Raw genomic sequence first — 12,570 nt, forward strand, 5'->3', positions numbered from 1 at the left:
TGCAGCAAGTTAGGGTTTGATTGGAAGGGATGATATGTGTATATATATATATATATATATATATATATATACGTAAACTGATTAGATTTCTTCAAATCTTTTACTTTTTGTTGTATATCTGCATTTATGGAACCTTATAAGGAATTAAATGTTGTTTCCTTTTATTAGTTTTTTTTTTGCATGCAACGATTATCTTCTTACTTGCAATGCAAGTTTTCGAACGTTATTAATTAGATTCTGAGTTTAAATTAATTAAAAAAAATGCAAATAATTTTTTTTTTCATTTTAAGGTTTTTAAATCTTTTATATATTTGTTTATTTGGAAACTTATAAGAAATTAGATTTTATTTTATTATATTAATTTAAATAAATCATACAGAATCCATAAAAATTATTCAAGAGGTTCTAGAAGGAATTCGGGGAGGGCCCTATGAAAATTTAGAAATCTGCCGCTTTGATAGAGTAAAAGATAATGTAAATCGTGAGTATTAGCATGTAGAGCTTGAAGAATTCCCACAGGTCCTGCGTATTCAGGGCCAATACGTTGTTGTATACCCGCAGAGATTTCTCTTTCTAACCAAACAATTACTAGTACACCTATTATGATTCCTAATATAGGAGTAAAAATAGGGATAAGCATCCATATGATCCCATAGACCTCTTTTAGGGATTCCAATCTAGAAAAAGAATTGATAGCTTGTGCTTGCAGGCTGCTACTCGCCTGCATGAAGCCGGAATCGTTAGTAATCGTCGGTCAGCCATACGCCGGTGAATCCGTTCCGGGACTTATACACACCGCCCGTCACACTATGGGAGCTGGCTATACCCGAATTGTAAAGATTCTTCAAAAACAAAAACAAAAATAAATACCATTTTGGCTGGCTCGTTATCCATCAAATCAAATCCTATAGATCAATTGGACCAGGTCGTCATGAGCTGGACTCCGGCTATAACATAATTGACAAATCCAAGGGGGTGCCTTCGGGAACGCAGACACAGGTGGTGCATGGCTATCGTCAGCTCGTGCTGTAAGGTGTAGGTTTAAGTCCTGCAACGAACACAACCCTCGTGTTTAGTTGCCATCATTGAATCAATATAATTATCTTAATTATGTGTTTGTTTTAGTTCACTGAATGATTAATTATATTTAAATGTAATTACTTTAAGAATATTTAGATATATTAATTTAATTATATTAATAAATAAAATTGATTAAATACAAAAAAAATTATAAAAGTAAAACTGATAGTTACAAGTTCAGAAAACGTGACAAAGATTAGAGATTTTTCCAAAAACAGTTACAAATTAATGGTAGAGATTTTTTTTTTCATTCTTCCAATGAGATTGTTTAAAATTAAATATTTACAAGATAATAATATTTTATAAGTTGTATTGAATATTTTAATAATATATTTAATTCTGTAATCTTCAAAATAGAGAATCTCTTGGAGATAAGATAATTCTTTTCGGAGATTTTAACTTTTTCCTTTTTATATACATTTAGAGGCTGTTTAGCAGTTGCTGAATGATTTGGTGTAAAATGATTAAGTGTTCAAAATGATTAAAAGACTCATGATATAATGCAAAATGAAATATAATTGTTTGGTAATTGTTTACAATGAAATTAGAGCTCTTAATGGTTAAGGGAGACCGATGATACAAAAGCATTCAAAGGGTTTTAAAACCATTAAAAACAGACTTTTATTTTTTCAAATAAGATTCACATTTTAATGATTCAGATGTTTCTTTTTAATAAAACTATTAAAAGGTAAACAAACAATCACTCATATTATTTTGAAAAAAAAATCTTTTAAAATTAAGAAGGTGGAAACTATTAATTCACACACAAGCATTGGTAACTTGCATCGCAAGCATCAAATATCAAGTATCGAGGAGATAAATTTAGTTTCCTTTTTTCATTTCCCGCCAAATATAAATATAAATATAATAACATAAATAATACGAAAATATCTTTAATCAGATTACAACTCCATCGGCTTTTTTTCTTTTCCATATATCGATAGGTATAAATATCTTCAATTCAACCACGTGTGTGTGGTGACTGATTGGTTTGAGCTTGGGGTTTAAATGTGTTGTCTCTAGACTATCTGTAAAACAAATAGTCGTCCTAAGATTGGTCGACTCGTATAACGGATTGAATATCCAGATTAATAAAAAATATATATCTTCAATTCTACATTCATCCCTTATATTCCACTCAAACCCTAATTTTCTGTAAATGGATTCCAAGCTTCCTGACGTTGAGATTCTTTCACGAACATCCTTAAAAACATTCGACGCCACCGAAGAAATCACCAAGCCCAAATACGATCCATATTTCTCGATCTCTACGAGCGAAGAAACAACATCGTATCTGGTTTTCTCGTACAAACCATCAACGCTTTTCATGAGTTTGCACCGTCAAATGATCCTTGGTTCTCTATCACCTCGTAATCGCACTCTTGCAGCTTCGGAGAAAGGAATCATCATGTTCGAGAGTCCTAATCCTAGGCATCATGGGCAGGGCTTAATGTATTACATATATGTTATGTAAACCTGTGATTAAGCAGGTTTTCGAATTGCCAATTAATCCCAATACTAAGAATGTCACTGAAAACGTTGCGATCATGGTCGTGGGTTCGAACCCTTAACCGAACAACAAAGTGTCGAAAACTAGAACCCAGAAGGGGGTCGTTCTCGTTCCTTTTCCCTAGGGTTTTTTTGGGTGTGCATCTGGTTCTATTGTGGTGCGAGGGTTTCGATTTAGGGTTTTTGTTTGAACATGATTCTTATACAAAGATTTGTATAATGATTTAGAATTCTTGAATCTGATTCTGTTTTGGTATAAATCTGACTTTTTTTTTCCATGAATATATTGTGTTTCATCTAAGAGATTTCATATTATTTTTGTTTTTGAATCTGTGTTCTTCGTTGGCGTGTTGATAGTGGATTGGTAGCTTTGACTCTGGTTTTTTTCACAAGAAAATCTAAAAAGTCGAGGTATTTCAAATTGTTTGTTGACATGGACAAAGTCAGGGAAAACCTTCGAAATTTCTTTCGTATGTATGCATACTATTTAATGTGTTAATTAACATATATTTGGTAATGTATTTATTTTATATATATTCGTTTCACAACATGAAACTTTTTACGTGTAAACGTTCACATTGTGAACTGAATAAAACAAACATATTATGAAACAAATATATGTTAAATTAATATTCTAAATCGTAGTTTTAGATCGAAAAAAATCATATAAAAAAAATTTACTGTCTTTCAAAAACCATTCATCACTTCATCCCCTCCATTCAAACCCTAACTTTCTGTAATGGATTCGAAGCTTCCTCACGAGATGAACATCGAGATTCTTTCACGAACATCCTTAAAAATCTTCGATACCATAGTTTCCACCAACAAAGAATTCAATGAACTCACATACGATCCCTATTTTTTCCGTCTCTACAAACAAAGAAACAACATCGTATCTGGTTTTCTCCTACAACCCATCGACCGTTCGAGCCATTTTTGGGAGTTCACACCATCACAAGAATCCACCGATCTTGACGTTGGGTTTCTATCACGCGATTCTCGAATTCTCGCAGCTTCGGAACAAGGAACCATGGTGTATGAGAGCTCTTATCATAATAATGCAGTTAGATTAACCACAAGGGCGGTGCCTGATTGGTTTGAACTTGGCTCCAAAGGACAAAAGTACCAGGAGGTCCAAGGTTCAAATCCAAAGAGGAATAAAAATCCCCTTGTAGCCACGGAGGTTCAAATGCGGTGACTCCGGACTATCTGTAAAACAGGTGGTCGCCCTAAGATTAGTCGACTCGAATAACAAGTTGGATATCTAGGTTAATAATAAAAAATAACGCAGTTAGATCCTGGTGTTATAAAAATGGAAGACTCTTTCAACTGTAGCTTCATATTCAGTTACATGATCAACTTATTATGTATACAGACAATAAGTGTAATAAAATAAAAACCATATATTATAAAAGATAATCAACTTCATTTATTATAATTACTTAGAAATTACATGCATAGATATGTGCATACTGTTCAAATGAACGGTTACCAATGCATACAAGTAATTGAAGTTGTTTCTTGATTTTTATGCATACAAGTAATTGAAGTTGTTTCAAAAAACGTGCACTTAATTCTCCCCCAACCCACCATATATGTAATAGTCCTGAAATTTATATATTTGTCTTTTAGTTCGTAATTTCTATCCACTTTGTTATTATTAGAAGACGTTTTGAGCAATTAATAGTAATAAATCCATCAAATTACACGTCAAAATTAAAATTTATATTTTTTTTTGCAAAACAAAATTAATATATAGTTTTAAATGTTTAAAAATATTAATTTTTATTTTAAAAGATATTAACATATACCGAAGAGAAAATTGATATCTAATCGAATAAAATAAAGCATCTTCAGGATGGCCAAAACTTGATCCCTAGCCCGACGGGCCTAAATTAGTTTCGGTCCGAGATTGTCCTCTTGTGACTTGTAAGTTGTAACCGGTTCCGATCATGGGCCGAGCCCAAATCGGGTTTGGAGATTTTCTTTTCCAAGATATAAAATATTAGGTTTGAAGTTTGAACAATATCTTAATGAAATACACTTTAGAGTATATAATTGGGTCGTTCAAATATTATCAAAATATTTTTTTAAATCATTTTTACAAAAAAAAGGTTATACATATTTTTATAATTTCGATTTTTGAAATTTAATATTGAAAATCTTGATATATAATTTATAAAAACTTATTTTTAAAAAACATTAGGGTTATGTATAACTTGTCTCGAAACCAGTTCCAGGTCCTCCAGACCATGCTAAGCCGGACCTTGAGTCTGGACCAAAACGGGTTCCTATTGGTCCTATCGAACCGGATCCAATTTGGCCATCTAGCCGGGGTGGGTGGTGGTACTGATGCAGTCCGTTGTTCGGAATTACTTTGGGCTCAAAAGCCCATCCAACAGTGCTTCTTATAATACATTCCCATCGTATCTTCATGGTTTACAAAAACATTCGAAATATGCAACTTACATCCTACATTATTATTATATATAAACCAAAAAATTCCACTATATTTTGTTCTAGGTTACACCCTAGAAGTCTGATACTAAAAATTAGTGTCATTTAATTAAATGACCTTAAATAAGTTTTTAATTAAATTCATGATTTCCATAATAAAAAATAGGTTTATACTCATGAGAAGGTCATGTATTTAATTAAAATCTCATTTAAGGTTATATACCAAAAAACCTGAGTAAAGATATCTACTAAAACTCACTCTTGAATCTCTCCCATCAATTATGTGAAACCATATAATTATATTTTTTAATTCTTTTTTATCTTATTTGTGAAAGACGTGTATTTATCTGATTGGTGGATAGGAATCCGATAAAGAGTTCAACAAAAAACCATTTCTGATTTGCTGCATGTTATCCTCCCTTTTTTTTTATATAAAAAACGGGTTGTTAAGGAAAAAAAGATATCGTATTGGTGGTGATTATGTCACGTTTAGATATATAATTTTAAATGAGATTTTAATTAAATTCATGACCTCCTGATACTATTAAAAGGAAAATGGTTTCACCTCGTTAGAAGGTCATGGATTTAAGTAAGATCTCATTCAAGGTTATATACCTAAATATTTTTATTGCATGTACATTGGGTGCAAGTATATTCCGGTTTTCTCGAGTGCACAAGAGACCCGACACAAGAGTCTTAATGGGTTGTTTTATCATGTGACCGGACGATGTGGTTGATAGTCTGCTTGCATCAATCTGGGCCGCGAACGTCCTTAAAAGAGCGATCTGGTTCGCGACTCGACCCAATATACACATTGCAGCGACACGTATCTATAGGATAAATGCAGAAAATGATGCAAATTGAATCAACCCACTTGACTCGGGGTCGAAGAAAACGTGCCACTCTATGTCTCTATCTGACCATGTGTTCGTAAGGATCGATCGCCTTCTATGCATTAACTTGGTTAACACATGTAGTTGAACAAAACTTGTAGTTATACTTCTTTATAGACCATCCCATGAAAACATGCTCCTTTAAAAGAAGAAACAATACACTGCAAGCTTAATAAAACACATGCCAATAGTAGCATCTGACCGGCTTTCCTTCCACAATTACACGTACGATAAACCAAAACACAGCAACAGTTATCAATAACATTACCTCATACAGTTTGGAGTTAAGCAACGCTTCTAAACCTCATTTATCTGCAACCAAAAACAAGAAAATGAGCAAAAACTCTTATAAAGAATGGAGCATGTGTTAATTAAAGAGTAGGAATTAGTTAAGGGTAAATTACCATTATGGGTCAGGAAGAAGTCATGAGCACAACTGGGGATGGAGATTGAGAGTTGAGTTGATGAAGAATCATTGGCATCACGTGGCGATTCATCGAAGAAATGGTGCATCATTTTCTGGGGTTCATCTTTTCTTTCGATTTCTAGACCCAACTGATCCTGATTTTGTTGTTGTTGTTTTGGAGTGTTTTGAAGCTGCAGATCATATGAGTAGCCATTTTTATAATCAGAGAAAGTCTGCTGCTTTGAAGAAGAGGAAGAAGAGTTGTTGATAGCCAATGGTTCCAAATGCCAAGAATCAGCCATTGAAGCAGACATGGTGCCACAACTATTTTCTGAGAAAAATGGATGTTCATCTGCCTGATCCTCTTTCATCCCATAGCTAACAAAATATCATCACCAAATATCAGCCTAAAATCCCATATATATATATATAACAGCCATAAGTTTTTGTTTTGATCCAACTCAAAATCACAAGGCCATAAATTAAGCAAGGATAAAAATTTGTTGTCTCTTGCCTGTGATTCACCAATGAAATTAAGACACATCAGATTTTTATATATTTTAAATTTATTTTATTCAAGTTTACGTTCTCTATCCGATGTGTAATTGCGTATCATGTGATTGGTAGACAGGAATGTGAAATGACTAGTTATTCCGTCACAGATCTCAAATACCATTTTCTGCATCTATATGTTCATACAAACACATATACATATATACGAATATATAAGATTTGAGATGATGTAATTCTTGGTGTGTTTGATCAGAGGTATTAACCACTAATCAACGAGATTGAAAATAAAAGAAACGACTTAGTTTTATATAATATAATAGACGCATTCTCATTTTCATTCATTCTTATGTTCATTCTACTGTCTGGAAAAAAAAACCCTTTAGTTTGCATGAAAATGTAATACATGACGTGGCCCATGGGTACCTGAACTTAATTTTCTATACTTAATGTTAGTTTGGAACTACAAGAGCTTAATTAAGGTTTCAAATGACAAGAATACCCCTGACATTGGTAACTCAAAAAGAATATATACATATAGAGTGAAGAAGTAGAAAGAAATGAAAGAAAGGTGCAAACAAAAGCATGGTAATGACAGTGTTTGGTTAAATATTGCATCTTGAAATGGTAAGTTTAGCAAGAAAAAGTAGGAGTTGTCAAAGCATATGTTGATGTGTTCAGAGAAAAGAATCATTTAAGCGACTGGACATTAGCATGTGCGTGTCTGCATGTGTACAATCATCATGACAAGAAGAGATTAATGCATGTAAAGTTTTGACACAAACCAACCTCTGATCTTTTTCTGAATGCGAGTAGTAGGCCCTAGATTCCAACATAAACATCCGATCTTGATGAGATGACAAAACAGGCCTACTGCAGGATGATGAGGATAGTTGGGGATAAAGGAAGGCTGGAGGTTTGTTACACATTGACAATGGCTGTGTTGATGATAAGTTTACTTCCACAGGCTTTCTTGAACGATTTCTTCCTCTATGCATGTGCCTTTCACAGTATTTTGAATCGGGATAAGCTTCTTTAGAGCATCTCCATTTCTTACCATCTGTTCTTCTGCATCTCCCTGGCTCTGGATCGATCTTTCTCCCGAATCCCATCTGGAAACAGTTCCATCCAACTGCAAATTGTATTATACATCCATCAATGATACAATACCCTTTTGTTAATTAGGTCTGGAATTAGTTCATGTTCTCTATTTTTGACAAAAGAGGAAATACTTCAAACACTTGGCATGCATATCCATGTTCAAGAAACCGACTACATTCAGCATGAAAAAAACAGGAACTAGAGATCGAACTTACTGGATTGATGAGGCGATTGATGATGAAGGATGAGTTTGGTCGAAGGATCCAAGCTTCTTTTGATGGAGAAAAGGAGATCAGGAGGGATGGGCATACCGGAGATCATGTATTTGTAAACAAGTGCCTGATGTTCCAGCTCTTGCCATTGACTAGACGTAAACGGAAAGCGAGAATTACTGTCATGATTCCTCATCGTCTCCATTTGAACTCAACCAAAAAGGTGGAAGAAGAACAAACAGTCCTTTTTTGATTCACAAAAACCCTGAATGGAATTGGTTGGAAACAGAGAAAAGATGGAGGGGAGTAAATGGAGAAATGGAGTGGGTTTGTTCGTGAATAATGACTGCAAAACCTGTGTTGCTACTAGAGTGTAGTATAGTGTAGTATGTATGCTGTGCTAAGCTATGCTGCAATGGCTTTATGGCAGCTCTTGTCTCTGACACTATCTCATACGGAAACCCATAAAAATTTTGAACCACCTTCCAAACAAATCCTCTTTTTCCATTACACATTTAGGGGCATAAATTGTATCCAAAGGATAATCATGTTCGTACGTGTATTGAATTACATGTGATTTTACATTAAAATCATATATTTGGTTCATGCGATTTTGGTCGTGACTGCTGAGTCGCACCTTTAGATTGATCATTGGTGTAAAATCACATGTGATTTTGTACAAGATTTGATCATTTTCATGTTATTTTATTTGATTATTATTCTCGTTTGAACCTCATCCTTAATGGTATCTTCGATCAAACCACTAAAAAAATAACGCTGAAGCCATTAAAAATGGTGGGTTTCTTGAACACTTAAAAAAATCCAACTTCGATTATTATACTATTTTAATATTTTTAGTAATAAAATAATATGTGTATCGATTATTATACTATTTTATTATGTATTAAACTGTTAATTTAATATATATATAATTAGAAAAGTTGAATAAAATATTAATATATATTTTTAGAGGACTATTTTATTGACCTCTAAATATAATAAAAGTCAATATTTTAGACCTCCATTTTTTGAACGTTGAGTTGAAGATGAAAATACCTTTACATTTATATTTTTAATGTTGGGTGAGAGATGATCTGAATATAATAGAGTAATAAAAGTTTTTTTAATGCAAAAAATTGGAGATTTTGGAGATTTTTATTTATTTTTTTATTTTAACAAATTTTAAAAAAAAAAAAGTGTGTGTTAAAAACTACAAATATAGATAACTCGTAAAAAATTAAATATTATAGTAAAAGTTTAATACGTTTTTAATATATTTTCACCAATAAGATTTATAATAAAATGTTTAGAAAAAAAAATATCATTTTATTAAATTTATGAAAATTTTAATAATATAACTGAATATATAATTTATATTATATTATAAAATATTTGATAAAAACTCTTAAAAATATTTTTTTACATATTAAATATTATTTATTGATGCATATTACTTAAAATTTAAGATTACAAGTAGAATACGCATGAGTATATCTTATTAGAGTTTCATGTTTGAATTCGTGTAACTAACTGTAAATAAACGTAATTAAATACATGATAAACATCATTTTAAATATAAAAAACCTAAAATATAATTAAAATAATAATTGAATTCTAACAGAATATTTAATTATCATCTTAAAAAAGTTATTTTTTTAAACCAAAAATAAATTAGTTCGTTATTAAACTTCAATTAAATTATAATAAAAATTGACTTACAGAAATTACACTAAAACAAGAACTTTTAAATAGTTAATTTAATGATAATATCGATTGTTTTTTTGAAAAAATTTATAATATCTTCAAATTTATATTTCATTAAAAATAAAATATTTTCTTTTTTTCAAAATCACATAAAATCGCATTATAACATCAATAGACCCAACATATAAAAGAAAACATTAAAATCAAAATGTATCTCACTACATTATACGAGTATCCTTTTAGTGTATATGTATCATACAAACTTATTAAAATGGTTATGATATATAATTTTTATATTCAAAATATAATATTTCTTTTCTTGAAAGTAATTAATCTCAAAGATGATTACGATATATTATTTTTATTAAAAAAAATGTAAGATTTCTTTTGTATTAATCATTACATTAATAACTTTAAATTAGTAAAAAAATTGGTTGTTTCTTTAGAGGTATTAAACGGCAGTTAATGAATTTAAAATAAAAAAAATTATATAATATAACAGACCCATCATTCGAAAACCCAAATTTTCATTTCAGATTAAATTGAGAGAATGAAAAAATTCATTCGTATTTTGATACATAGTCATCCCCTTAAACTTGCTAAGAAATATTTAGAGGAAATATTTAGGGATTGCTATATGCATTCCTTTCATGTCAAAATCAGCTTAAATCATATATTGAAAATGTGATAAATAAGTTTTAATGTTAATGTCTATAAAAAGAAAAATACTAGATAAATATGCACTTAACAACATATAGAGAGGTGTATTTAACCTAGGGAAAATCACAAAAATAGCCGATTTATACATATTGTATTAACAAAATAGTCATTTTTCACTTTTTTTACACAAAGTGACCACAAGGACCTCCCTCGGGGGCGATTTGACCAAAAAAAGTACCAAAGTGGGGCTTACATGTATTTGATTTGGGAAACAAAAAATCTGATTTTTATAAAACCCCGGATTGCCCCTCAGGGTGATTCTACTTACATCATTGACTGCTATTTCATCATTTAGTAAGGACAGCGATTTGCCAATTAAGGTGTGTTTCCAAATAAACGGGGGACAATTTTGATTGGTATTTTGTCTATTTTAGGACCAAATATTGTGGTTTTTCTCTATAAAATCAAACACTTTTACTCTCACAACCCGTAACTCTTAAACACAATCTACCATCACAACTCTTAACACAATATGAAATCACGTCAAACTTTACAATTTTTACAACTTTTTTAAACGCATAAATGAACCAACGAATGTTTTTATATTTTCTTATAAAAATAATATTTTTTTATAACCACCAAATATTAATATTTTTTAATGATTGTTGATACGAAAAACCAGATATCTTGTCCCCCAAATCAGATACATGTGAACCCTCAAATCAATTTAAAAGATTGTTTGTGTATTTTTTGGGTCAAACAAGGTCAAATCGACCCCGCATGGGGACGATCCATATAGTCATTTTGTGTAAAAATTACAAAAATGACTATTTTGTTAATACATTAGATATAAATTAGTCATTTTGGTGATTTCCCCTTTAACCTATCCCGTACAATTTGTCAATTTTGGAAACAAATAAAGAAGTACAAACATGTTTGTAACGTACAAGCGTGTATAGCAGACCTTCTGTATATAGAAGGCAGAAGGTGAAGGTAAAAAAGTGAGAGTTCCAACTTCCAACCCATTCGTACGCTGTTTTTTTTTTAACATTTTCTTTTTATTTATTTATTTATTATTAACTTTTACTTTTTTCATCTTTTTTTCCTTCTTACTTTTGACAGTAAATAAATCCATTACCCACACTCACTCACAATCTGACCTTTCTTGTTTTGGATCACTCTAACCCCAGCTCCAAATGGTCCAACTCTACTTTATGCTTTAGTGACTTGTACGTTACACTACATGCTTCCTTCTAAAGGGGTCTTTATGAAAAGGGGCTGTGTTTCAACTTCATATAACATGCTTTGTTGTTGCATATTATGGAGACACCACCTGGTTTATTTCAATCTTGTCAAATATTGATCGATAGAACATACCTCTTGATGCGAATTGAAGCATTAAAGTGACACAGAACGGTTCGAACAAGAAGAGCCTGGAAATAGATCGCGACCGTTAGATGGGTTTGATCAAAATGATGGGATTCAAATAACGGTTTACGATATTAGTCTTAAAACAAGAAATAATTCCCTTTATTTTTCAATCAGAAAAAAGGGAATATAATCAAAATTTGGAAACAAACAAATTATATAAAAGCACAACATTTTTTTCCCTTGCCTTCGTTTTTTCTCTTCGTGTTTTCACATTTCCAACCTGCAGGTTGCTTCCATTTGTTCCGCCCCCTAAGATGATGTTCCACATACATAAGAACCGGGAGAGGCCCAAAACGGTTAGGACCGGAAAAACACTACTCCTTCCGTCCTACAATAAGCGTCTACGTTATACTATTTTAGTTTGTTCCAAAATAAGTATTAGCTTTCAAAAGTAAAAAGTTCATTTCCCCATTTATTTTGAGGTGGATAAAATTTATCTCTATAATTAAAGGTAAAATTGTCATTTTTTAAATTAAAAACTGTAATAACTACACGTTTCTAACAATATGTGCTTTTTTCAATGTAGACGTTTCTTTTGGGACGGAATGAGTAATTCACACTCTTTCAGGTCTACAAAAAACCTGATTTGGCTCGGGCTTTTGGCTTG

The 12,570-nt window shown here is 31.6% G+C and overlaps 1 protein-coding gene across 2 annotated transcripts; it reads right to left on the reverse strand.

Moving 5' to 3' along the window:
• Positions 1 to 6,065: 6,065 nt before the first annotated feature.
• On the reverse strand, positions 6,066 to 12,555 carry LOC112507019 (growth-regulating factor 6-like). 2 transcript variants are annotated; one of them, XM_025111406.1, is made up of 6 exons: positions 12,148 to 12,555; positions 11,910 to 11,965; positions 8,172 to 8,320; positions 7,645 to 7,987; positions 6,344 to 6,723; positions 6,066 to 6,251 (listed from the first exon to the last, which is right to left on the reverse strand). In XM_025111406.1, the coding sequence occupies exons 1-6, from the start codon at positions 12,229 to 12,231 to the stop codon at positions 6,244 to 6,246; spliced, it is 1,020 nt and encodes a 339-aa protein (XP_024967174.1). In that variant the 5' UTR covers positions 12,232 to 12,555; the 3' UTR covers positions 6,066 to 6,243. The 2 variants fall into 2 exon arrangements, with proteins under 2 accessions (XP_024967174.1, XP_024967175.1); XM_025111407.1 differs by lacking the exons at positions 11,910 to 11,965; positions 12,148 to 12,555 and having other exon boundaries at positions 8,172 to 8,708.
• Between the last annotated feature and the right edge of the window lie 15 nt (positions 12,556 to 12,570).

Source organism: Cynara cardunculus (genome assembly GCF_001531365.2).
Source record: "Cynara cardunculus var. scolymus isolate 2C chromosome LG 2, CcrdV1, whole genome shotgun sequence".
Taxonomy (NCBI): domain Eukaryota; kingdom Viridiplantae; phylum Streptophyta; class Magnoliopsida; order Asterales; family Asteraceae; genus Cynara; species Cynara cardunculus.

Bases quoted from the DNA above. Each gene is read 5' to 3' on its own strand.
- LOC112507019 (XM_025111406.1), bottom strand. From the start codon at position 12,231: ATGTGGAACATCATCTTAGGGGGCGGAACAAATGGAAGCAACCTGCAG. The intron at 8,321-11,909 runs GTATGTTCTATC...GTTTACGTCTAG, and splicing joins GCTTCAATTCGCATCAAGAG to TCAATGGCAAGAGCTGGAAC. The intron at 7,988-8,171 runs GTAAGTTCGATC...TACAATTTGCAG, and splicing joins TCAATCGCCTCATCAATCCA to TTGGATGGAACTGTTTCCAG.